Source organism: Aethina tumida, chromosome 3 (assembly GCF_024364675.1).
Source record: "Aethina tumida isolate Nest 87 chromosome 3, icAetTumi1.1, whole genome shotgun sequence".
In the NCBI taxonomy this organism is placed as follows: Eukaryota; Metazoa; Arthropoda; class Insecta; order Coleoptera; family Nitidulidae; genus Aethina; species Aethina tumida.
This window is the reverse complement of record NC_065437.1, coordinates 35,376,743-35,403,830: the sequence shown is the minus strand read 5'-3', so window position 1 is coordinate 35,403,830 and position 27,088 is coordinate 35,376,743. Positions and strand designations below refer to the sequence as shown.

The window sequence follows — 27,088 nt, the reverse complement described above, 5'->3', positions numbered from 1 at the left end:
TTCCCGGTTGATTCTGGTCGTGTTCTGGGATTATATAAAATGCAAACCGCCGACGCGACTCGGTCGGAAGAAAACTTTCGGCAGCAGTTTGCTCATCAAATTAATTATATAAGAGACATCCGAGTCGCTAATTGGCAGGAAAACGTGGCTCCTTAAGACCTCTAATTTGTAGCCTACCTGTTAGACAAGTTAAAGAGGCCACCGCACTACTTGCTGCAATTACGAACTTTGCCGATGTGTATAAACATGGCAGAATTTTTAATTTTGGAGTTTGTATTTTATTATCAGGTTAATTAAAATTATTATGCGGAAAAGGTATACAAACGCGCGAGGCGGCATTTAATTATTCTTACGTGCAACTCGAAATTCTAAATTATCGTCTTAATTAATTTATATTTAGGAGGTAAATTGTTTAACAAACTACTGGAGGGCCACACTTTCTGTTTGACTTTATTTCATGTTCAATAGAGGCTTTTGAATAAAGACATTTTTTACAATTACCGGTAAAATAATTAATTATTTTATTTTAATGTCCTGATAATTTAAATTAGAAGAAAACAAAAGCTTAAATGCCACCTGTTGTAATACCATTAGCCAATTTACAATATAAATTTCCTGTGTCACCTTAAACTTAATCGTTTAGTGACATTACGTATTAATTGAATATATATTGCGACTTTTAACGTATAATTAAATGGAGTTTATTGTCGTGCATAAAATCTTTATAAAGCTAATAAAGCGCTGTGTATAGCTTGTTATTTTATTGCTGGATCCTTTTGTCGTACGGTTCCGCACAATTAAAAACGTTTTACTTGCACTTAACATCACCTTCTTCTGTGCTATTTTCTAATATCTTTCTCATACACGGGTTTTTATTGAGATCGTAACTTTTGAATTCGACGATTAACCCCTTCAAATTTAATCCAAAGGGTAAATATCCTCTGTAATTACGCAACTTAGATTTTTTCTTGCGAATTCCCATATACGTGTAAGTAACATAAGTAATTGCATCCGTGAAAAAACGACTGTTGGAAATAAAATTTTGATTGACCGTTTCCATGGCGGACGCAGCATGACGAATGATATTTGTGAAGTTGAAATGCCAAAGGACGAAAGCGGAAAAAAGGAAAGCGCTTGCAGTCATCAAGTTTTAGGGAAAATCGACTAAAATAGGAAAACCGTCAGCCACGTTGCGACGTATGGAAAACACGGGAACATTAGGCCGAAACGTATTCCAAAAGTCTGTTGACTACTCATACAAATTCATCTATCTGCAATGTCAACAATACTAATGGCACACAGAGCGTGGAAAATGAAAGAGTTGAACAACTCGCACTGGTGCTCTTTAAAACGCGCATAATAGATAGTCTGGCCGTCTCTCTTCCATACTTTTCCCTGCATATTATTATGCTTACCTCCGTATCTGGAGTTTTTTTTTTGGTTTCTCGCGTTTAATAAAAGAAAAACAAAGCAGATTTCTTGGGTCTTAAAATTATATATTTATTTCGTGTTGGTTTTCTCCTTCACTGAATCCACGACTCTAAAAGTCAACGGTCTCTCGCTTTTGTATGTGAACCTCTTCAGTCTGGATAACGACACCGTTTAAACTGCAGGATTTATGAAGAATGAAAAAAAAAAAAACGATTTAAATGCAGCCACTGCGTTTTACCAAACTAAATGATATAAATCATTGTTTGATTAAAGAGCATTTGTTGTTAACGTAGAAACTCCTTGTGCTGGTGCAATTAATAAAACCGTCGAATTAAGTTGGTACATTTAACAAGTTTATCCACCATTAGTCATTCGGGCACCAACTTTTCTTAAGACTTTGGTGAAATAAAAAGAAAAGTTTCGATAAACTTAATTCAATATTTCTAGGGTTTGTTTACAGGCAAGTTAAAGGCATTAATTGATCCTCTCTTGGCTTTAATTTAGAACACATTCTTCGTAAATTAACAATCAAAATTCATTCAAGTTTGAAGGAATGTGAAGAGTTTAGGAACGAAACAAATTAACGCTTGAGCACTTCCGAAAGTGCTTTCTGATTTCCTTTTTCTTTGTTAACTTAAACAGAAAAAGAATTTATAATACGCTAAAGAATATTAAAGTTATTCGGAGTAAGTAATTTAAGAACACTGTTCTAAACTATTTTTCCTCTCTGCTTTTGCTGAAATAATTTATTTTTAAGGTAGACTACAAACCGCGGTTTAAATTAAATAAATTCCTGAACGGAAGCATGAACGTAAGTCAAGTGAATGCTGATTTAAAATACAATTTTCTAGTGTTCCTATAAACATGTACACGGAACCGATAGTTAATCTCGTACGCTTTTTAGAGCAATCAATATTTTATAACTTTTCCAATTTAAAAAAGTAATAGAAATTACAAGTTCGATATGAAACGCGAACCTTCAAGATAATTGCAGCCGATGTATACCCCAGTGGTGTGAACTTTTTGATAACGGATTGGACGCTTGCCCTCTGGAGAGCCGATTTTGTTATAAAATGACAAATTTGTAAATAACTTTTGAAAAGTTCCAAACAAGCTGGAATAGAAAAGGAATGGAAAAAGAGAAACGCAGTAAATGCAAACATTTACGGCCGAAACTATTTATAAATGGCTATTTCTTTAACAAATCAATTGTTTTCGTTTAATAAACTCGGTTTGGAAATGTAAAACCCGAGTGTGGGTCAAATTTGGTGCTTCATAACTCTTTAAAATTCATTTGGCTTTAGATTTTAATAAGGCCCTCATCAGGAATGTATCTAATTTTGTCGTGCATGTGCAGCGAGCTCGATCTGAATAATTCGAGCGCATGAAGGACGTGTCGGAAGGCTGCGCCGCGAACGACAGAGAGAGATGCAGGACGTCTTATTGTCTAGAATCCCAATTTGTTAGTAGCGAATTTGGCTTTCTGTTTAACAAATACACGGGGCTCCGGCGCTGACTAAACCCAGAATGCTCGTTTGCGATTTGTACACGTAGGATGAGCGCATATAAATAAGGATTTCAGTCAAGGGTGCATGACAAAGTGTGATCCTCATTCAGGTGTTTGACTTCCAGAAAAATTATAATTGGAATAGGAGTTTTTTCTCGTGGCGACGGGCTCTAATGCGGGATTTGCGCAGAGACGACGTGCAACGTAATGAGAAAATTGTGGAAAGAATAAGTGGCATGCAAGACTGTATATTGCGGATTTGACATACTGGAACAAAGACCATTCAATGGCGTTGCTAGGAAAGATTTATATATAAAACATTCTGGTTCGTGTTTTTAATTAAATTTTCTGTATATCTTAATAAAAACAAACCGCTGCAAGGACTTCATGTACTTTCCCAAAACTATATTTTAATAAATTTTATATCCACAACTTCTTTATGGATTTCACAGATTAATATAAACGGATTAATTTAAATTCAAGATTATCTCTCATCACCAATTATTTATAATTCCATTAGAAAAATATTCAAATCATTTAACTAATTTTCATATACGATAATCAAACTAATTAATTTAATTCTATATTATTTTATTGCTTTAAAAAAACATTAATTATTTAATTAATGGACTCACATTAATACAAAATTGATAAGCAAATCCTTAATATTTAGTTTCAGCCTGCGTAACGGGTTATTAGAGGTAATTTTATTACTATAGACTCCTGTTCAAAAGTTTTTATTAAATATTCAATTATGTTCATTATTCGAATAGTTGATAAACAATGAATGATTTAAATAAATTTATGGTTCTATCTCCTGTATAAGGGATTAATAGAAATAATTCTAGAAATTGTACGTACTTTTATTCAGATATTACACAGTAAAATAGAATTTTATAAAAAATTAAACTTTTTTTATCTGGACATAAGTTTTGGAATCTTATTAAATAATTTAATATTCTGTTTCATAACCATCAGCTTGTATGACTACTGCACACCTTTTGTTCATGGATTCAAAGAATTCTGGAGATATATTTTGCCAACGGTCCAACGCCATATCGATTGAAACAGCCCCAGTCCACCACAACATTCCCCTCCGTGTTTAAGTGTCGGTAATTGGTATTTTTTATGGAATCGTTTGCCTACTGGTCGCCTTACAAACTCCTTAGCACCATTTCCAAATAAACTAAACTTACTTTCATCGCTAAATAACACCATTCCACACTTTTCGTCTCTTACAAATCTAAGCCTGTTCTTTCTATTTTTCTTTGATATAAGGGGTTTCTCACATTTCTTACAGTCTTCTTCGCATCGTCTTGGCGGTTAAATTTTGATTTGCTTTTCTCAGCTAGAGAGAGAATCAGCCAACCTTCAACTGATATAATGTATGTGTATATATTTGTATTGTATATTGGCACTACCAATTTACTGATAACGATTCCAATCGCAACCTATTACATTTTGTGAGACGTACATTTGGATTCCGTGTCAACTCAGATTACCATGTTCCAAAATTACAATTATATCGGTAAAATCTTAACAAAAAACTCTCCTTTGAGACATGTTGAATGATATTAACAGTTGAATTAACAAGACAAACTAATTATCAGACACAAAAACTAAATAAACTTTCCAAAATATATCTTATAGATTAATTAAACTGTTAAAGAAAAAGAGAGTCGTTACAATAACAATATACAAATCAACAAATTTCAATCACTGATCTTGATTAACCCCAAAGTTGCCCTAGTCTATTATAATATAATTAATTGCATTATTTTAATCGATTTATTGATACTGAGTTATTAAAAATATTACAAGGAAAATTTGAAATTCTCTAGAAAACATTTATGTGCTGAAATAAAAAGTAAATGATACAATTTAAACTAAAACAGATAAATTAAGAATTAACCAAATAAATTGCATTTAAATCCACTAAATGAGGTTTTGAGAATAAAATTTTTTATGTATATTAATTTATGCATATTAAACGTATAAAAAAATAATTTAATAATCTTACCCTTTAAAATTGCAAATAGTGAAAAATTATTAATGTTGATAAAAATGTTCAAAATATTTTTATAATGCAAAATTAACATGTTAAATTGAACTCTCCAACAACATTTTTGTCAAACTAATAATTATTCCAAATTAGTTTTCTCTGTGACGCGTTGCTAGATATGGATTGATATTTTTATTATTAACTTCTTGTTTCTTTATTTAAAACAATCGTCGAAAATTATAAATTTTATCAGTGTGCGATTCTTATTAATATTCAAATGAAAAGATAAAAATCTTATCTATGATCACTGTCATAGGTAACAAAATATTAGTGTTGATATTCAATGTTATAGACCGCTTATTTAAAGAAGTAATACCAAAATGTGAAGTAAACTACATTTAAAAAAGTAAAATATTTTTAAAAATTTATAGAAAAACATAGTTGTATGCATTATAATTAAACATCAATAAATCATAGGGTAAATTAATTTGTAGCGAACAAAAAACGACTAATTTCAATTAGTCGCGATAAAAGTGTAATTACCTGTATTCAGAGATTCACCTCACACCAACTGGTTCGATACCCAGGAGATACATGAAACACGCACTCTTAATTTTCTCATTCTCACAACGCATTCCTGCATCCGCCAGTAAAACTAAAACTACCCTGAGCAATCGATGAAACGTAATTCCTTTAGCCGTTCCTGCCAGAAACTCAGCAAGGGTATTTTCTCAGGTTCGTTTAGTTGTGTCAAAAAAGTCAATATTTAAATCTAAGTATTAACGGGAGAAATACTTAAACACTGGGGCACGTATCAGCTTAGAAACACGAACTGACTCCGTAATTTCCCCATTTCGCACCTAACTGACAGCCCAGCGTTTTCTGTAATAAGGGACGAGAGCCGTGTACATTCCATTCTAGCCGTTCCTATACGAAAAGTAGATAACTCGAGTTAGAGGGAAAAATGGTGCGAATTGAATTACATTCACTACACAAGTGAAATTCGATTATTACAATGCTAAATTTGAATACCTGCAGAACAGTTTGAATGCCAATGTTAATGATTCGCGATGGCCGTAACTGCACCATTTATGAGATGAAATTCAATAGCGTTTTTTCATGGTATGATGAAACAGGTTAATCGCCTTTTTATAACAAACACATTTAAGAGGTTTACAACAAAATGTAGAGATCTAAATAAATGCAACGTCCAACGTCCATGCAAAGGCAAATTACTAGCTCAAATGACTAATTGCAGCTGAGCGCTTGTTTTTAATTTGCTGGCTTCAATAGTAGTTTGAAACTGGTTTTAATCAGCACTACTATGGCTTTGAACCTGAACTAATAAAGCAGTAATCAGCCTTTATACTGTTTTTAGTAAGGTTTTTAAATTACACTGCACAAAATTCTTTTTAATTATGTTTAATTTGGACTTGAACTATGCTCAATATCGCTTAAAACTTTGAAATAACCAATTCAACTTGAAACTGTTGTTGAGTTGTCCAAAACTATATTTCTGACACAAGACGAAACTTCTTTTTATTTACACCTTCAATCAAAATGGAGGGAGGTGTCGAAATCGAAATCAATAAATAAGGCTTTTCATTGGCACTTTTTGTGGGATATTAATAGCAGATTAAGAACGGTGAACGCGTGAAAAATCGAATTCAGAGACCGGAAAAGTGCCAGCGAACGTAATAAATTGATGCGACGATACACTTTCACATAACTCCCGATTCAATTCAGATTCGAAGAAAAGATAGGATTACCGTCGGTTTCCTGGCGAGAGGCGATATAATAATTTTCACCAGAACAAATATATCGAACGACTATTTATTGTAAGATTTGCTGGCTCGAACAGATAATGAAAATTCAGAATATAAAGGACGGAACACTTTAATAAAACCACTCGGCTGCTATTCGTCACTTAGACATGAATTCGCCAAATCCCATTTTGCAATAGGATGCTCCGGGGATAATGGACAAATTGAATATGACTTGGTTTTGTCATCCGAGTTATTTCGGTGTAAAAATTTATAGAAGCATTCCTCAATATATATTTTCTTTACAATTTTATACAAAGTTGTGATCACGACTATTGAACTGGATATTCTTAGACATTTTGCCTATATGGAAGACTGAACAGATTATTCAAAAGGAACGGAGCGAAATCGTTTTAACTAGCAAAAAATGATACTACGTAAAAGAGTACAACTAACTAATTTCTCCAGAGATAAAGTAATGATGATTACAAACAATAATAGAGTAATATATTCTTTAGGTATGAGCCCCAAAAGATTTTAATAAGAGCGAAATTTATTATTGGTCCGTATGTTCATCTACTTTATTGTCGAGTAGTTATTTTTAACCGTCTCGTGAGTGCAGGAAGATGTCGTCCATATATTTTTTGACGAAAAATAAAAATGACGTTAAAACGCCATATCCTCCTCGGATGCAACCGCTGTTGTTTCATTGTTGTGGCGAGTAACAATTCCTCGCCCGAACCGTATTATAACACGTAACAAATGTCGGGACATAAATAAAAAAATATAAGCAATAAAATTATTTTCTAAGGTTTCCCGGAAATATTGCACGACATCATCCAAATCCCAACAGCGTCATTAAATGGAGTTGCGTGACTTGAAACCGGAAACAAAGTCAATTCAATCATAGCCTAAGGACAGAAACTCTCGACCTCGAACTTCCCCAACAACTCAATTGCCAGTTTTAAGGAGATCAACGTACTTTTTTACCTATTTATTTCGATCTTCTCATTTGCCCAGACCGTGCAACCGATGTTCAACTCCTGCAAACTTTATCAGCGGTCGACTCCGAACATCGCTACTCGGCCAATTTGTAACATAAATAATGCGCCATGATACCGAACTGATGGATTCAGAATCCGAGTGGATTTAGGAAATTTGCAGATCGTCATTGTCCTTTGTTATCCACAGAATGTGGTAATATGTTGATTCACCAAGTGACGGAATACGCTAAGATTGTCTTGAAGCATAAGCTGTATAATTTATCGTTTTATTTATCCTTTGAAACGTTGCCGTCTCGTATGGCCCAGTAGTTTTGGATCATTTACTCACGAATATATAAGCATAGAAAACAGTTTTACAAGGCGCAACCAATAAAAACAGAAGTGGACGCTTATTTCTCAGCTTAAAGCAAGCAAGCAAGCAGTGAGAATCGGCGTAATTGCTGAATATCTGGAAAATGACAATTGGGTCACGGACGGAACAATAATGGGGCTCCTTCAAATTCCATTATATGTATTACTGTTAAACTCTCAAGCAATGCCATCTGCATTACTCACGGCAATTAGGAATACTTGCATTGTATGCGACCATAATGGATACCGGGGCAAGTGTACGAGAGCGCCCGAGTAAAATTGTTCCAAGTGTGTGCAGGTTCGAGTACATCGACTGTTCGGAAAACACAGAGGGACGGCTTCTTTGAAATGCCCTTCTGGCCGATGCCGACATAAATGCAGGTGAAGCCTTAATGCATAAATTTTACTCTGGGGACAATGCAGAAATTAAACGCTGTGCACACACTATTTACAACCGACTGTACACATGTTAAGACGCTCAATGCCACATGAACGGCGATTTACGGAGCAAGATGTTAATTTAAGGTCCAGCAAATTAAGCTTTTAGTACCACCATTCCAGCAAATATTTTATAAATATCGGCATCTAAACAATTTACACAATTCCATTGTCTTACATTAATTATTCGAAAGTTTCGACATCGGAGGTTTGTATATCAACGTACCGATTTGTTGCAAGTATCTATGGAATGGTTCGAAAAAATAATTTATTCGGAACGAAAACAATCTGGCTAAGATATATTCATGATACATGGTAGGTATCGTGGTAAAAAAAAATGTAAATCATTTTTTAGAACTGACTAAAGATCCAACACAGAGAAAGCTAAGAAACACCAACCTCCTAATAAATCCGTACCAGCGGATATCCAAAAACAATTAGTCAAATCAGAAGCACTTCCACTTCGCTTATATGGTCTGTCCAAAAAAATATAAGAATAATGTACCACTCCAACCCATCGTTAGTTTTTCTGAGTCATCAACATATAACTTATCTAAGTATCTTATCAGATTGCTACAACCTCATGTTGGAAACATCCCAACCTTTATCAAAGATTTCACTCATTTTGTTGAGATATTGAAGGGATTATTACATCTTGATGTAGAAGATAGACTGACTGGTCAGTTTCGAGGTAGTGTTCCTTTTCACAAAAATTCCTGTCAATGAATCCTTAAACATGATATCAGAAATATTCCCTCCAGATATAGTGGATCTTTTCCGTATGTGCCTTACTAAAACCTATTTCGTTTGGAACAACAAATTCTAAGAACAGACTGACTCACTTTCGTGATTTGGAAACATGGACTAGAAAAACTAGATCAGTTTCTAAAACACCTAAACTCACAACATAATAATATCAAATTCACAATGGGATTGGAGAAGGAGAACCAAATACCTTTTTTGGATATCCTAGTAAAAAGAGTGAGTGAACATTTAGACCATACAGTATACCGAAAACCTACACACACCGATCCGTATCTTCATAAACTATATAACCATCATCCTAGTCAAAAACAGGTGGTCATCAAAACACTAACCGAATATGTGCCACACACTACCTCGTTGAAGAACAACACTTGAAAAAAACACTACAGGCCAATAGATACAGACGCTTAGAAATAAGACATACAATGATACCTCCTACTATTTTTATACCAACAACGAAGATTCAACAACTGCAAACTAGGACAATCAGACAAGTCTGCTGTAGCTGAACATGAACTGTTAGATGGAAATCATAAGATAAAATTCCAAGATACACAATTGCTTGCCTCGACAACTGGATATCACAACAGAATGATTAGGGAAGCAATTGAAATCTATAAAAACAACTTCAATAGAAAAGAAGAAGCATTGAAGCTGATCAAAAACACCTAAATTGCTAAGCAGATAATAACGACTAACGAACAGAACGAATTTTCTAGAACATCAGTTATCTAAGTTGTCATTAGTTGTCAATCAGATATCAAAGTGACACGAACCAAATCAGACCTCTGAAGGTGCTAGTGAAACGTCAGGAAATAATTCCAACAAACGTCGACCGATAAATCCGAATAATTATAGATATGGAATACATATAACCCACACATCCACACCCACAAGCTCCAAGCGAATGTTTATTATATATAGAAGAGGTCAAGAGACCTCTAAAAGAGTCCAAACGAACACAGGGGAAGGAGAGGTTTTGAGGTTTGAAGCGATTGGAGTCATCACAATATTCTTGAGAATAGGAAAGCTTTGTTTTGTATTTTCATAATATTTAACTCCGGCAAAACTTAAGAAGTGCTCAATTTCGGACTAATTTATGCTTTAAGCAGCAGGAAGCAATGCAACTGCTGGATGCTGCGCATTAATCCGGCAATAATTAGCACATAAGTGGGTAACTTCATATCAAGAGCAGTTGTTGATTAGCCCCTCTAATTTCCCTCCAGTTCTTACCCTCGTGTTCTGTCTCACATGCCCCATTACCACATTCTTATTAACCAATACATGTGTGTTTAATGGCACACTCGCGGCAACCGGCTGTTTCCTTTTGTCCATTTCCCATTCACTCCGTGTTGTATTATTTTTTTTATGCTTTTTCGTACTTGGGACAATTTGTCGGCCATTGTGCTCGCGGCAATTTCGTATACCAATTGGATGGAATAGTCGGTAAAGAGGATTTTATCTGACGGTTAACATGTGTATTATGTTGCTTAGACCGTGATGTTGCGATTACTATAAACAAAATTAATTTTTAAAATTGCAATTGCAGGAGTATATAAGCTTCGAATATAATTGGGGAATCTGACTAGCAGAGAATTACTGGAATAAATCGTAGGCGCAGATTTTTTCAAATAAATATTGGCAGTTGGGAGAGCGTGACCGTATTGTTAATTTCCCAGAGCGACTGACTGTTGGCGGAATATCCATTTAGCGTACATATTTTTCATCGATAATTTCAATTAGGATTCTATTTATACATGTGCAAAATCAACATCTACTAATTATCATATACATGATTGCAAATGGACACATCAAAGTGAACATACGGACACCGGACGGTCCCCACTTAATGCGGAATTTGCATATCAAAGATTTTTTTTAACTGTCATTCGCTAAAAATGTGATATGCTAATATTTTACAACTGAATTTTGAATATTTACATACAAGTGCAAAACAAAAATGCCAGCCGTTTTGTAACACGATTTTTTTAATGAGTTATTGAATAATTATTAATTAAATGGTTATATTTAATGTGATATTGCTTAGTGTTAATTGTTTAAAACATTCAATTTGTGACTTGAACCGAATGACGGAAGACAAACCTTTCGCTGCTCGTAATAAAACTGATTAAAGCTGTAGAGCGGTTCCGGCGACCGGACATCTTGTAAGCGTGCAACCGCAGCGCTAACAACTATTCCGGCATTGACGCAGGGAAACTTAGACGAAATGAGAAAGATGCGGATTTCGTAAATGCAGATACGTCCGAAATACGCTCCTTTAGAAGTGGAAATTAGAGGTTTACCTAAGAGATTTTTTGAATTTTAAGTGGTGTCTTTGAACTTTTACATATTTTTAATCTGTTCCCTTCACGACGACTCTTTGTGTCGCTTATTTGCTCCGCGAGCCATCCTGAAAGAGTTCGGCTTATTTAAATTTATATTTAGATAGGATTGCCAGCCGATTTTTTCCTTCTTCTTTTTTTTTGCTCGATTTAAAACCGTTCGCATTAAAGCGTCTTAAAATGTGGAATTGTAAAGCCGTTTAAGTGAATTACGGTTTACTTAATTAAAACTTAAAAGAGGTTCTTAATTATAAATAAAACATGACTAAATTTACATAATTTTTTTCTATGCAATAAAACAAACATAAAACATTTTTATATTTTAATTAAAAACGTCCAACCCTCGAAAGGTGCAAATAATAATCAACACCTCATAATTAACAGATTAATTTTATCACCTCTTGGTTTCACACTTTTGGTTTAGATAATGTTCATCCTCCAGTAAATTGTGACGGTAACTTTAAATACATTTACAAATACCGTTGGATTTAAAATGTGTTTCACAAAAGCATTACATTAACTAGTTTCTGCCTCGAAATATAAACTTCGGTCTAGATGAAAACCATTTTTAACAAACGCTCAAATAAAAATTATTGTTACGTTCAAAGGCGGTTTAATTTATTAGATCTTCTGTTTTTATGTTTAATTGAATCTTGAGCTAGTTGTGCAAATTTCAAAGGAAGGAAAACCGCAAGTTTGTTTTTCATTTACGGCGCTGCTTTTTATTCCGTAATTTCTGGTATAATTTTCCTTGTCATTATCTTTTCGTTTTTCTTACATTATTATAATTACTTTTCCGGTTTATGAGCTTTTAGTGTTTTTATCAGAATTTTTATAAGGAATTATTCATTGTTCGGTGCTTAATTATATTTTTAATTAACTTCGAATGGCGGATGCCCTTTGTTTAATAAAATTATTCGTGCTGCGGCTAACGATTATCGACAAACGCATTTAATGTTAATATGGTGTCTTAATGTATTTACCATTATCTTCCAATAGTAAGTTAATCTTGTTTACTTTAAATTGCATTAAACAGAAACAAAATACAACTACAAGGCTGAATGTTGACTAATTTATTGGGATGCACATCAATTTCAAGTTCTACATATTCTACTATCCCCTACATAAGTTATTCATTCATAGTCCTCGTGTTGCCTTAAAAATAAAAATCGCTAGAAATTCTTCACAACGTAATGATCTCTCCAGGTCTAAGGGACTAATTTCAAAGGAATTTTAATGCAAAATGAAAAATGTATCTGGAGATGTCTATGTGTAATGAAAAATTCACAAAATTAGAAAGCCACTACAACGGTCAAATGTGGCGTGGATAGGGTACTTCAGACATGCTCAGCCTCTATCCCGCTAGATTCTTTATTTTTTTATAAGTCTGCTTTTATATTTTACCTTGTTTTCGTTTTGTTCACATAAGATGTATTCATTCTTTCATGAAATAAGCTCCTGTTTATTTTCTACTACTTTCAATTTTTTTATTGAACATAAAATTGCTGTGTACGTGTTATAATTATTTTAATAAACTCGAATATATTATGTATTATGTAGTTACTATTGTTATATCAAAGCAACTCAAGCTTAATGTAACAGATTCACCCCAAATTGTGCTCCATTGAATTACTTAGCTATTGTCCATGGTTTAATTGTCTGTTATGGCTTCAAACAGTCACATACCTCTAACGTTGTGTGTGGTAATAATCCGTGCAATATAATAATCACCGAAAAATAATTTTACATCTCATTCACAAAACGTGGAGTACAAAAACAACTTTTATTATTCGAGTGCGACACGTTTATTAATAAGTAGAATTTCAACATAAAACTACGTGCACCATACGAATGCATATCACTTTATCCTTATTACTTTAATTAAATACCCGCCGTTGTATCACGGAATCATAAAATCCGCGTCGGGAGTTCATATTAGACGGCTCGTTGTTCCCGTATGGAGTTTTCTTATTCAGCTGGCTTTAATTGAACTAGATGTTCCATTGTATCAGGTTATTGAAAGCATCCTCCTTTATATGCAAATTTTCATGCAGCGTTCCGTGTAACAATGTTATACGTCTTAATTTCATTTGGCACTTTGCTGCTTTTCTTTCTAATTCGCTTGGTGCAAACAACTCTGTTATTATGTTGTAGTGGCGTAAAACTTCCAGCATGAGTTGCTCCAACCCTTTCCATGTCGCGGAGATAATTTACGCTGGATGTGATTTACAAAATTAATTATTTATTCATAAAACCTGTTGGACGGAACACACAACATATTTCGTTGGACGTTAAATCCAACACTGTTTCAACCGAATGTAAATTATAATTTGAATTTGAATTAAATTATAATTACGTTATAAAATGAAACAAAACAGATATTGATGCTGAATGGACGTTTATGTTACACAGTTTACATCCCTAATGATAATAAGCAATCTTGTCGATGGTTATGTCGAGCCGTAAACAACGCCGGCAATCAGTATTCATGGAATCAGCTCAAACCCAAAGTTTGATTTGATAACACTAATAAAATTACTATTATTTGCTGCTTGCTACATATTTACTTACGTCGATGTGTCTGATTTACAAATTACGAATTCAATGCGATTCCAAACACACCCTGAAAACGGGCACATACACACACACGAGCTACAAAATCTATTGTGTATCGTATTTACATGATTTACAAGTTTCATCTAACGCGAAAGCAATCCCAAACAATACGGATAATATGTACACAAACGCAAAGTGGCGCGATCACTGCAATTTCGTCAATTCATTATTTTTGGCTATTCGTTGTTAAAACTATTACAAAAAATTACTTTGTATTTGCAGTTTTCCCTGGATGCAATTTGAATGTGATTTGAATATGTGTGACAATCGAATATTCATTCAATAAACGATTTTGGGGACCAAATTTGATTTAATGATGATGGTTTGTAAATTTATCAGTTTTGATTACATAGAAATACATTTTACGATCTCAAATATGTTTTGGAACTTTACTTCACTCATTTAACAACAATATGTACCATGGTTAAATCAACTTAATTGTGGCCGAATTTCAAAGGAAAGTGGAGTATTGCAGTAATGTAGCACAAAATTATGGAATATTAACAAAAATGATATAAGTATGTTATTTTTCTTATATTATTTTTTTTTTTTAAATAAAATTAATTAAAAGAAGTAATACTGTTAGAGAAATAAATAAATATAAAATATATAAAGTTAAGTTTCCACCACGTGCGTTAACGAGCTTCTGACAACGTCGCCTCATACTTAGAATTAATGTTCTTATGACATCCCAAATTTCTAATCTATTCCTTTAGTTGGTTTAAAGTATTTGGTGATGTTTGAAGTGCTCTTATTTGTTTTCCATAGGATCCTATATAATTTCAATTAAATTTAGCTGGTCAGTTCATTAGCGGAATATTTACCGCGTCATGGTAGATAAATAGAGAAAAGGGTACAACATGAGATTCGAGGATTTCCCTTATAATACCTATCAGCCGTTAAACTTAAGTAATGATCACCATTATCGATCCTCCACAAAAAAGTAAGAGTTTTAGCTATATTTCATTTAGCGTAACGTTCTCCTGGTCGTCTTCTGCGACAATCATCGTTATTTAAAGAAAGCCTAGACTCATCACTAAACAATACATGACTCCACTCAGCTGCTCCCCAACGAAGATACTGTCGAGTGAAATTCAGTCGATCCCTACGATGTGCTGCAGTCAATAAAGGACCTGTTACAACACGGTACGAGGTTATAGTGTCTTCCTTTAGTCTTCTCCTTATGGTGTCCTAGCTTATAAGTTAATGAAATTAACAGTAACAGTAACAATTAACATTATAAGTTAATGAAAACTATGCTGCAGTAAAATACTGGTTACAAACCTTTGTCTAAGCGCTGGAATATCGGTCTTCTTATGGTGAATTTAATCCTTTTCGCCCCTGTCCGGTTTTCTTTTATTGGTATCCGTTTAGTAAAATCGTTTAATCACTTTTGAAAACGATTATGTCACATTTAGTAGATTTGATGTCTCATTTTGACTTTTTCCTTTTTCATAAAGAGCAACGACCACCGCACAATTTTCTTTTGAAATGTTACTGTCATTTATTTTAAAGTTTTTAAAAAGTAATCGTAAACCGTAAAATACTACTACAAGTGAAAAACTAATTGTGTAAAATTACAAGAAATATCGTTGTTTAGTTTTTTTGTGTTTTACGTTCAAAAAATATTTTATTTTGGTGAAAATTTTAGAATACCGTATGACTAAAGTGTTAAAATTTAAAATTTTATGATAAAAACATATATTCAAACTTTAGTTAATATTCCATAATTTTGAAGTGCAATTTATTTTTAACAAATAACGAAATAAATATAAACGTTCAAATATTTTTTTGTATATTATTTTATTAATATATATTTCTATTTATACTGTGTTTCTGATATTGTAAATTAGTTTTATTTGTAAATATTCAACTATCTTCAGATTCTTTTGATTATTTTATATGGCTCAGAACACAGTTCCAATAAAAAAAAATACTAGATTATTTAAAATAATAAACGAATTCTTTTCATGAGTGTTTTACATCATATATTTTAAATAAAAGGAAAATTGTATTACTCTAATCTGAACATGAATATTCTAATACCTTTGAATATGAATATATAGTATTTTATATTTATAAACTTATTATTTATTAATATATTTGTAATTGTACTGTATTTATGACATTTTAATCAATTTATATTTTATTATTAGTAATTATTATTATTCAGCTACTCTGAGATTTTTTTAATTATTTTATATTGAATGCAATTTAAATAATAAAATACTCGAATAATTAAAATGGAATAATAAATTAAAATCTTCTCATTACATGATAATTTTAATGCTATAAACCGAATAATTGAATATTCAAATGTTTAAGCATTCGTATATGCATTTAAACATTTTGGTGTTATTAATTTGAATATTTTCTTATAATGTTAAATAAATAAAGATTCTGACACTTTCATTTAAAAAATTATATGGTGAAATTAATTTAGACTGTTGTCTGAAAACTATATTATATTTTATATAATATTTTATTTGTACAGTACAACTATGTACATATTTGTACCTTTTAATTTATCATTTTAAATCCAGACTAATAAAAAAGTTAATCTTTAGTCTTGGTTAACCTGCCGGTTGTAATCCTAAATTTTTAATCAACATAGTTAAATTATGCAAAATTTTTATGTAATTTATTTCAGGTTATAAACCGAGGTTGCAACGTTTTTACGCGCCTATTTACCAAAACTCACTCTTTAACTTTAATCATAACAAAATGGCGATGGGAAAACTAATTTCTGTTTCGAAATGGAATTTGCATACGGCCAAGTTTTCGCACTATTTTCTCATTTAAAGTTTACTGTTCATAATTACGTGCAGCCATAAATCTTCGTAAACCATTTTATGTACAAAACAGAGTTTCTTGTTGCATATACGTACGTCCGTAATAATTCAACGTAATGTGTGCTATCTGTAAAGTGCACGTCTGCTTCCTGCGGGAAAAGGCAATTTTACAAAAATGATAGAACTAACCCGTATCTATGTTCCAGGAGGGCGACAGAGGATACCTGGAAGGTCTCGCGTCCAGATACGCGGACTTGTTCAGCACCCACTACGGCGACGTGCTGGGCCACTTGGAAGATCTACGGCGGATTGAATGGGCTGAGATGTCGCCCAAGGAACGTGCGGTTGTTACGCCGGGAACTCCGCCTGGAACCTACACGGTGCCCGGAAATGGCACCGCACCGTCTTCAGGACTCACGTCGTCGCAGTCCCAACCCATTTATGTGCCAGGAAAATATTCGGTAATACAAACTAATGATGAAAATACACTACTTCATATACTCGGTATTATTATACCAAAGCTGCTTAAAAACTATATAAAAAAGAAATCGTTCTCAAATATTAACACAAACATGATACAAGCTCTGAAATTAAAAACAGCCCAATTCTTTTGATGCCCGCAATATAGGTACACAAAAAATTGCTGAAAACAGACATCCGAACATTATTTTAGCTTCGGTGAACCTCCATTACTAGGAACATATTCTGTACTGATGCACACATTTAATGGGAAAGTGTGCTTTTTATGTGTGTATGAGATTTTTTTATTTATTTTTCAGCCGTCGAGTTGCATGAGCGATAAGGAAGAAGACGAAATATACGGGTTCGGATATGGGGTTTTCGCGACACAAATCGGACGACAGCAACAACAAAGGTTAATGGGATCAATACAGCCGACAAGCCATCAACCACTTTTGGTGCAGCACAATTACCAGACGTAAGTTCTTTCACATGCATGAAGATCCATGAAAATCATCATCGTCAATGAAAAATCGCAGTTTATGGTGCCTGACGTTGAATTGCCCCTAACGCAGGCTTTAATGTCTTTAATAGCCATTACTGATTTTTTTCGACACATATATTTTTTATATAGAACACTCCCTCGTCAAGGGGGAGTTAATTAGGAAATTTATTAAGAAATTAACCGTTGCAGACGCGCAGTGAAAGCTCTAGATCCCCTTGACTCAGCGTAAAAAGACATGCCTTTCCTTTTCGTAGTTATTTATGTGGAAACATCCACTAAAATTTAATAATGACGATAGATTAAATCCGAAAAATGCCTTTATGTAACTGAAATACTTTTAGAACGCATTGTTATTGTTGTTTCAGATGTCTTTCGCCGCGATCAGCATACTTTTACGAATTCCCCCCTAACGGTAAGTGTACCCTAAACAAATTTATATGTGTACCAACGTAATATTTCGAAATTTGATTTCGGTCGATCAAACACGGTAATATAGCGTGTGCAGACATGGCCGTCGATTGCATCGTGACAAATCGGATTGTGACCGTTGGATAACGGCAGTGATTTACGGACACCGGACTTAATCCTGCTTAACGGTTTTCTATTGATAAGTTTGAAATGAATTGACATTCACCGAGGACATATTACATGCGATGCCGGGGGATGTAAAATAAATCCCCCGCACTCGAATAAACTCATTTGTCACGCTCTTTTCAATATATTTGTTCATCAATACCCTGTATATGATCTAACTTAGACGGTGATTTATGTGAAACGATTAAATAAAGGGTTTTAATATAAAAATGGGCTTTAGTAATTTTTATAATTCATTAGAAACGTCAAAACTTTAATCCGATCAGACAGATGATGTTTTAATGATGGTGGTTATAATTTTATAGAGTTTGTCGTTCAATTGGTGTCATAAAGTTAATAATTTATCCCAACAAAAAGTCATGCATGTATATCGAATTTGACCGCTCAAAAAACCACGTTGACGCACTTTGAATATATAAATAAACATCGCGTTGGTCGGTTATTGAAAACGTGCACAATATTTATTATAACCAAATTTCATATTCATCTAATTAATTATGTATAAACTGTCTACGTTTAGTATAATTTCTGCACGCGCGTTTTATGCATTAAACACGGATTTAAATCGATTCTGTGTTATGTGCGATAAATTCGATGCGATTGAAATAAAAACCTATTTGATTTGAGTTTATCCGGTTCGTTTTGCAGATCAAAATTACACGAACACGAGCAAAAAAAGGACTACGTTCTCGAGGTTTCTTCGCGGATTGAAGACGTCCCACAGGAAAGAGAAACACGGCACGAGTTCGCCAAGGCACGGCAGGGCGGCCGCCAGGGGAGTGCCTCAAAGGGTAAGTTTATTTTCTTATATTTTATTTTGATTTCAGATAAAATTTTCTGAGTAATAAATGTTTCCCTTTTTAATATGACCGCGAAAATTATTTTAAATAAAATATATTTAGTAATATTTTTAAAATCTAAAAAATAAACAATAAATAAAGTAGTTACAGGAAAAAGTACTTTACGCTTTTGATTCATGATTTATTTCAATCAGTTGTTGTATTATAACATTTTAGTATTAAATTGTACATACTATTTGAAAGCTTTTTTATGCTTTTTATTACTAAGCTTTTTATTTTTTCCCACATTTTTTGTTAAAAATAGTGTAATAGTGTGCTATAAGTCTATAACTTACAGAAACTTTCAATAAATATTTTTAGATAAAAATCTAAATATAAAGTAATTTCAGTTATAGTTAGGAACTAACGTACGTTAGATTTTAAAAAATGGTGGATGCGCAGTCATTTTTTAATTATATAGTTTACTCTTCTTTCAATTCATACACTAAGTATTTCATAATTGATTTAATATATTTATAGTAAATCAAAATAAAACTTTGTACATTTTTAATATACAAGGTGTTTCATATTCACTGTTACATAAGTTCATTAAAAGAAAATGAGATGAAAAACAAATTAAATCCATCTATAAAAGCTGTTCGAAATCGTTCCCATTGATTTGAATGCAAGCTTTGGCTGGCCGAATCCAATTTTAACACACCGTTTTTTTTAACCTTCTATACAGGGTGTTTCACAACTTATCCGACAAACAATAACATCAAACAGTTCCATTATCTAAAATTGCTGAAACTACTAATAATAATGAGGTGAATTATATTAAAAATAAAAATTTATTTAACTGCAAAGAAGATTGACTAATAAAAAAATATATATTAACTTTAGATAACTTTTAACAATATGTAATTTAAAATAATAGATTTATAATTTGAAATAACATTCAATTACAAGTTTGAAATATATAAACGGTTTATTTAGCTAAATACTGATGAAATTGTTGTATTAATAAAAATATTAAATAATTCTATATAAATTCTAAAAATAATTATTTATTGGAGACTCTGAATACTAATTAAATAAATTTATGAGATTAAAGGTCAAGTTTTATCATCAATAAAATTTCTTCGCACACAATTTATAATAATTTGAAAATTATAATAATATTTAGTTCCTTTTTTTTAAATTCAGCGTTGTTAAATGTCTCATAGTTTTCTGAAACCAATTAAATCTAATACAGATACGTAATAGTATAGAATGATTTATGTATAGAAATTGGGTAACGCAGGTAATTAAGATTTGTAGTCGAATTTTTCACAATGACTTAATTTAAAAGAATAAAAACACGACAAATTTTTTGCTATAATTAGTATACAGCGTGTTTTGTAACTTATCCGACAAATTTTAACCACATACTGTTGCACAAGTTGTGGATTTATCATATTTTTTTAAAATGGACTTCTTATGTAACAGTGAGTATGTGATTAAAATTCGGATAAGTTGTTAAACACCCTGTATAAAATAACAAAAGTTCATATGAACGTATGTCCGAAATGTTTTAAATTTTGATGCAGTATTTTTCAAAATATAATATTTTGGTCATGGACATGGTCTGAACAGGCAACTTCTATCAGAAATTATATTTTTAATATGCACAACGAAAATGTTTGGGCTAATGAAAACCCTAATGCAAGAAAATCACCCAATACCAACAATTATTTAAAATGAATGCTTGGAATGAATGAAGAATTGAAAATGAGGAAGAAATAATTTTCAAAATTTTAATTTGTGGTGGTATATTTACCGTAATAAGATTATTTAGATTTTTTCATTATTATTATAGACCTAACCTACGAAATTTTGCGACCATTAATATTAGACAAAAAAAATAATTTTTCAAAACTAAACTAAATCTCTATTAAAACTCTTAACCCAACACCTAACAGACCTAATCCATCACAATATTTTAGTGGTTATCTTCTTCTTATCTTAAGGTGACAAAATATTAAAAGAGTAGAAGGAGAAAAGATAAAACCAATAATTTATTATTCAGCCCGTCGCCGCTGCCTAATTAGACCATAAACATCAGAAAGTAAGCCGCCGCGGCGCGGCATTATTAAATTTCAGAACAAAGAATCCCCGGAATATGTTTCAATTGCGATTCAGCGAATGTGACGTAATTCCGCGGTTGGGAATGTAACCGGCTCGTGTAATGAGGGCATGTGCACTACTGTAAATAAAATTGCATTACTTGCGACGACGATGCCGGAATAATAACTCAGCGAGGGTGTCAAGAAACGACGCGACCACCGTACACTCGTACAATCGTACAATCGTACATGTACGGGTACGTTGTAATAAAATATGCAAATGTCCTATTTGGTCTTTTCTGTTTTCCCCGGATAACTAGCCGAATCGTCGCAGACGAAGCGGTCTTTCTCTGTCCCCCCATAGACAATTTCTTAAAGTTATTGTTATTCCCGTGATTCCTTCCCTTTGCGCTCTTCTGTCACCGCTTTCGGGCCCTCCGGGCATTATTTCATTTTATCGTGAAAAGATTAAAAACTCCTGAAAAATTTGCTCAGCCCTGAAATACGTAGATTAATTGCATGCAATTTACATGAAATAATCTTAATTACAGTCGGCTCTCCGTCTAATTCATTTTTAAATGTAATTCAGAAGTTATTCTCAATTCTAGTTCATTTTACTTTATGTTACTTTTTTAAATTAAAACGCCAACATTTACAAAGTTAAATCTTGAATATAAATGTGTATATTACTTTATTATTTAATTATGTATGCCGCCTGAAACCGTTGTCTGTTCTTCATTAAAACATGTTTTGTGTGAACTTCCCAAAGAAACTATTTTTAGACGCGCTCAGAGGCTTGCTGTATTTTATCTTAAGAAAATTCGCTTTTGCGTAAATAATTGCAACGACATGAATCTAATTAATTGATTAGTTACTATAATAAAATATTCATTCTGCTCACATTAATCCATACCATTTTTTCTTTGTATCCTTAATAACATTAAATATAATTGCCAGAGCGAAAAGAGTAAATCCCAAAACAAAAAAAGTCAAACACGAATTGTAAATAAAAAACGGCTTTGACCATGGTGGCGTCGCATAATGGAATGACAAGATTTTGTGGAAATCGCAGTGCGTCCTCTCCCCGGGGACCGACTCTCCAGGAATCCGATTGTAATTGACCGTGCATATAAAATTTTGCTTTAATGTTACATCTGTTGCTTTCATCCGCCGCCCCAAATCGTTTTATTGTAGACCCCGACTTTAAAAATTCCCTTAACAGGATGGCAAAGTAACCGGAGTGGATTTGCACGAGTTATCATCCCGAAGTCCGTTTGAAACGTCCGGAATCGTGTTTAAGATAAGACGGTACGGTGATATTACTGAAAGACAGATAAAAGGACATTTTGTTGAATTGTCTACTTGTACCGTTTTTCCAATTATATAAATATCTTTTATATTTCAAATTTTGAATATACAAGTATATAGATGACAGTTTATTGTGTCAATTACCATTAATACATTAAGATATATTTAACAAAAAATGTGTGAACACAACAAAATCAACAAAATAATTTAAATTATCTCATAATAATCAAATTTAATGTATCATTTAAAAGAAAACATATTTGCATATTCCAACATGAATATAAATTGAATATTTCAACACGTATCATATGCAGTTAATTAAATTTTATATTTGAATTAATGACTAAAATATTTTAAATTTTAATGCCCTCATTTATTATTCTAATTAATTAGTTATTTTATACTGAAAAAATCTGTATATTCTGATAATAAGAATCTTTAAACTAGTAAATTGTGATTAGAGCAATTAAAATTTGAACAATTGATTGATGAATAATTTATTTGAAATAAACTTTATTAAAATTTGAAGGAAATAATATCTGCATAAACATATAATGACAATTAAATAAATATAAATTTAATGTTTTAGTATTCATAATTTTATTATATTCAGTGCTTTATGTTTAATATTCAAAAGCTTTATCGATTTATGTTTCAATAAATTCAGTTTTTCTCTGATACGAATAACTAACTGTTCTTTAGAAATAAAACTATAAAGTTTGTGTTTCAGTAATCTTAAACTATGAGTATGAAGATTGTATTTGTAATAATAAATAAATTAATTGTTAGTAATTCACATTGTAATTAATTGATTTCGCATTATATTACTTGGCATCTGCAATTATCCGAATAATTGTGCAATTAGATATTAATATAGATCAAGATAACATTAACATAATGTTTATCGGTTTGGTAATAAAATGCAAGGATAACCAATGTAATAGTCAGTTAATACGAAGGAAATAATTTATATAGTAACCAGAATAAGACCCTTTTTATAGAAACTTTTATAGTATATTTCATAAAATTCACTGTGTTGAAATACTGAATAAACAGAACACATTATTTCAGCATTTTCTGTATTTGACACTTGCATTATGTTGTTTACCGCTTTCTATTATACATCTCTGAATGGGAAGCCCTGGTGGTTGTATCTGTACATGGATAAACTAGACCAAAAACAGATTGTGTTCTTCAGGAAGTAATTTTTTATTATGAACTTGTTATTTACCCTTTGATCCTTTTGTAAAGAATGGTTCAGATTCGAACTTTTGTAGTCATTCACTTCTCCATAAAAGTTGGAACTTTTCGCCTTAAAATAACCCCTATTTAAACCCACGGTCAGTCTCACCCCTATCAAAAGATCAAAGCATTCAACCACTCTTTGTTAACCGACTGTATAATTATTTAGTGTTTTCTGAAAATTATTTAATGCGATGTTTATTCAGATTCTTGTGTCAGTCTTAAATTCTATATATAAATGTAGCTAAATTTATGGTATATGCACCCCCTCCCGCTAACAAGGTGGAACATCTCGATTTTATTTCAAAAACGTTCGGAATCGGTTTTGAAGTTCGGGCCATGGGGATGACTAGACAATGGAGAGGGTTGTCAATGTCACGGCCTCTTATTGTTTCCGCATGTCTCGAGAGCCCACCACTTATTAGCCTCTTCCTCTTTATGCTCTTCTTTTTCCCTTTGAAGTGCGCACGTATATAATATGTTAACAGGAGGGTTACACTCTATGCCAGTCATAAATCAATCTATCATCGGTCGACTTTTTTGTTACTAAATTTATTTAAATCAACCAATGCCTATTAATTTTCTAAAGTACATCTAATTTGGCAACAATGTTTCAAAGTCAAACGCCTTCGGAATATTGTTTAGAGAGAAACGTTTCTTTTGACTTTTTAAATGATTAATACGTGTTCCGTTAAGGCTTTTAAGTAAGTTTACGACTGAACATGTGAAATGAAGCGACATGCTTATCGCTGAAATTAAGTAGGGAAATTCGGTTTTACAAAGCCAGAACGTTTTTAAGTGTCCATTAAAAAAATTAAAAACCTTTTTTCGTGAACCGAAAAGTCTGAACACCAGAATAAGGCATAAATCTAAAATCCGAAAGTTCTCGTTTGAATAAATCGCGCCTCGGAAATATCACGAGTCAAACGAGCTCACCACTTGTGTGCACTTATTAAAATTCACGGACTTGGCGAAAAAATATAGTATAAAAAAATGAACAAAAGTATGTGCCTGGCTTTAATCTTCAAATACAATGTGGAACAAGTGTTTCTGTAGGCTTTATGTGCATTAGTCTGCAACTTCAATTAGACCGTACTGAAAGGTAAACGCGTCGAGTATGTGGAGACGAGTCTGCCTAGACTAGTTCAATTGTCGGGGACTAGACGGTCTTTCAGAATGCGACAGATAATGGCAATGGTCCTTGGGACGACTTCCGCGATTTCGCTCTTCCTTTTTTTTTCTTCTTCTGCCTTCAAGGACACCAACGCTTAGACGAAGTAGTTTTTTTTTCAGTATCCTTATCCGGACGACCAGCTCGGCGAATTATCTAGAGCATGCAACGTAAAACGAAAAACAAAGAACACAGAGTGGAGTGCTTAAATGAAGGTGCATGAATAAAATGTAGATTTTCAAATTTATATTCACATATTCTAGCGTTAAAAATAATAAAGAAAATTAGGATTCATCTACTATAATATGCACATATCCATACAGAGAGATTCATTTAACCTGAAACATTCAAATGTCTCGAGTAATAAGTACTTTCGGAGGCCTATATACAAGATTTAGCAGCACATAATAAAAAAAAAATAAATTTTCATCACAAAGAATCGAAATTAATCCTAAAACAAACTTTTAATTACTGGCTTTTACAATTAACTTTTGTCTTATTTTACGATTCTACAATACAAGTCCCCTTCATTTAATATTTTCATGTATGAAATGGTAGCTCTCGACATCAATTCACTTATTAATTCGCATTCCCAAAAAACTGTAAACAATTGAGATTTGCTTGAATTTAGGTAAAGAATCCCGGTGAAGTAAGTGATCTAGCATCAGCTCTACCCATTCAACAACCATCACAGGTATTACACATTATTATTACTCAAGTCTTCAAGTAATACTGACAGTTCATTTTGCAAAAAGTGTCGGTACATTTGTAAATGGTGACATTGTAGAAGAACGCAAAAATAGGACACAATTTGTCTGTTATAATGACTTTTGTTCAAATACTTGTAGCTTCATAGGGAGTACAGGATACAAGGATACAATTTGAGACCTCGAGTTTTTAGTATAACGATGAATGTAATATTTGTGACATAAATTATTGTTCGATAAAAGAACTTATTTCAACTATTTATTTGTTTATAGGCATTAGAAATATAATATGTATTCTCGGGCAATATATATATAATGGCAATGACAGTTGTTAAAATACATATGAATTGAACACAAAATCGTTAAATCTAATTACTTTTCAATTCCATATAATTAACATTTAAATACAGATATAAATACATTAATATTTTCATTACAGTCCAGTTACTGTCAGCTTTATAATCAATATTAAAAACATAAATTCCCCCTTAATCCACATAAATACCTATACTAAACTTAATATTATTTATGCATAATAACTAAACTTACATAGGTGAAGTGTGTGCGTATTAAATATTAATTTAACACCAATTTTCTTGAAGCGTATTGTGAAAATGTAAATACGAACTTTCATGACCCCAAAACTTACCCTAACAAACTTTAATTTACCTCTTGTTTACACAATAAGCAAATTATATCATTAAAAAATCAACAAGACTGTACTAATTATGCTGGTAAGTGTGCTTTTCATCAAAGCAATGCAATAAACAGTTATTCTCTTAATTTGAGTCATTGTGCTTTTTTCCATCTTGATTATCTGCTTATGCAAATAAATTAATTCACCTCCGTACCCTCATGTCTTCAAGTTTTGTTGTGTATATTTGATGTCTTGTTTAAATAAAACATTATTAATTAAAGCTCCCGCTGCACGAAAACTTCTGAGACAACTATAATATTCTGTTTGCAGTCGGTGTGACCTGCCTGTTGTTATTTTCCAGTTTTTAATAATAAAAGAATTGCAGTACAGACGATTTAAAAGGCAAATATTTATCAACATCACAGAGAAAAGGATTTAATCTTTTTATTTTTGATTGTCTTAGATAATTAAAGACGAAGGAAACAAATACTTCCTGTTAATATTAAGTAAAAGACGATTGAAATTAAAATCTGAAACAAGTCTTATTTAATAAGTAATCCATCTGGAAAG

General features: G+C 32.4%; 1 protein-coding gene across 3 annotated transcripts in view; it reads left to right on the top strand.

Moving 5' to 3' along the window:
- LOC109604107 (uncharacterized) overlaps window positions 1-27,088 on the top strand; it is a 135,791-nt gene that overhangs the window by 102,530 nt on the left and 6,173 nt on the right. For all 3 annotated transcript variants that reach the window (XM_049964217.1, XM_049964216.1, XM_049964218.1), the window contains exons 2-5: window positions 17,218-17,472; window positions 17,791-17,948; window positions 18,341-18,387; window positions 19,218-19,360. In XM_049964217.1, coding sequence (XP_049820174.1) covers window positions 17,218-17,472; window positions 17,791-17,948; window positions 18,341-18,387; window positions 19,218-19,360 — 603 coding nt within the window. The remainder of the gene's footprint in view (window positions 1-17,217; window positions 17,473-17,790; window positions 17,949-18,340; window positions 18,388-19,217; window positions 19,361-27,088) is intronic.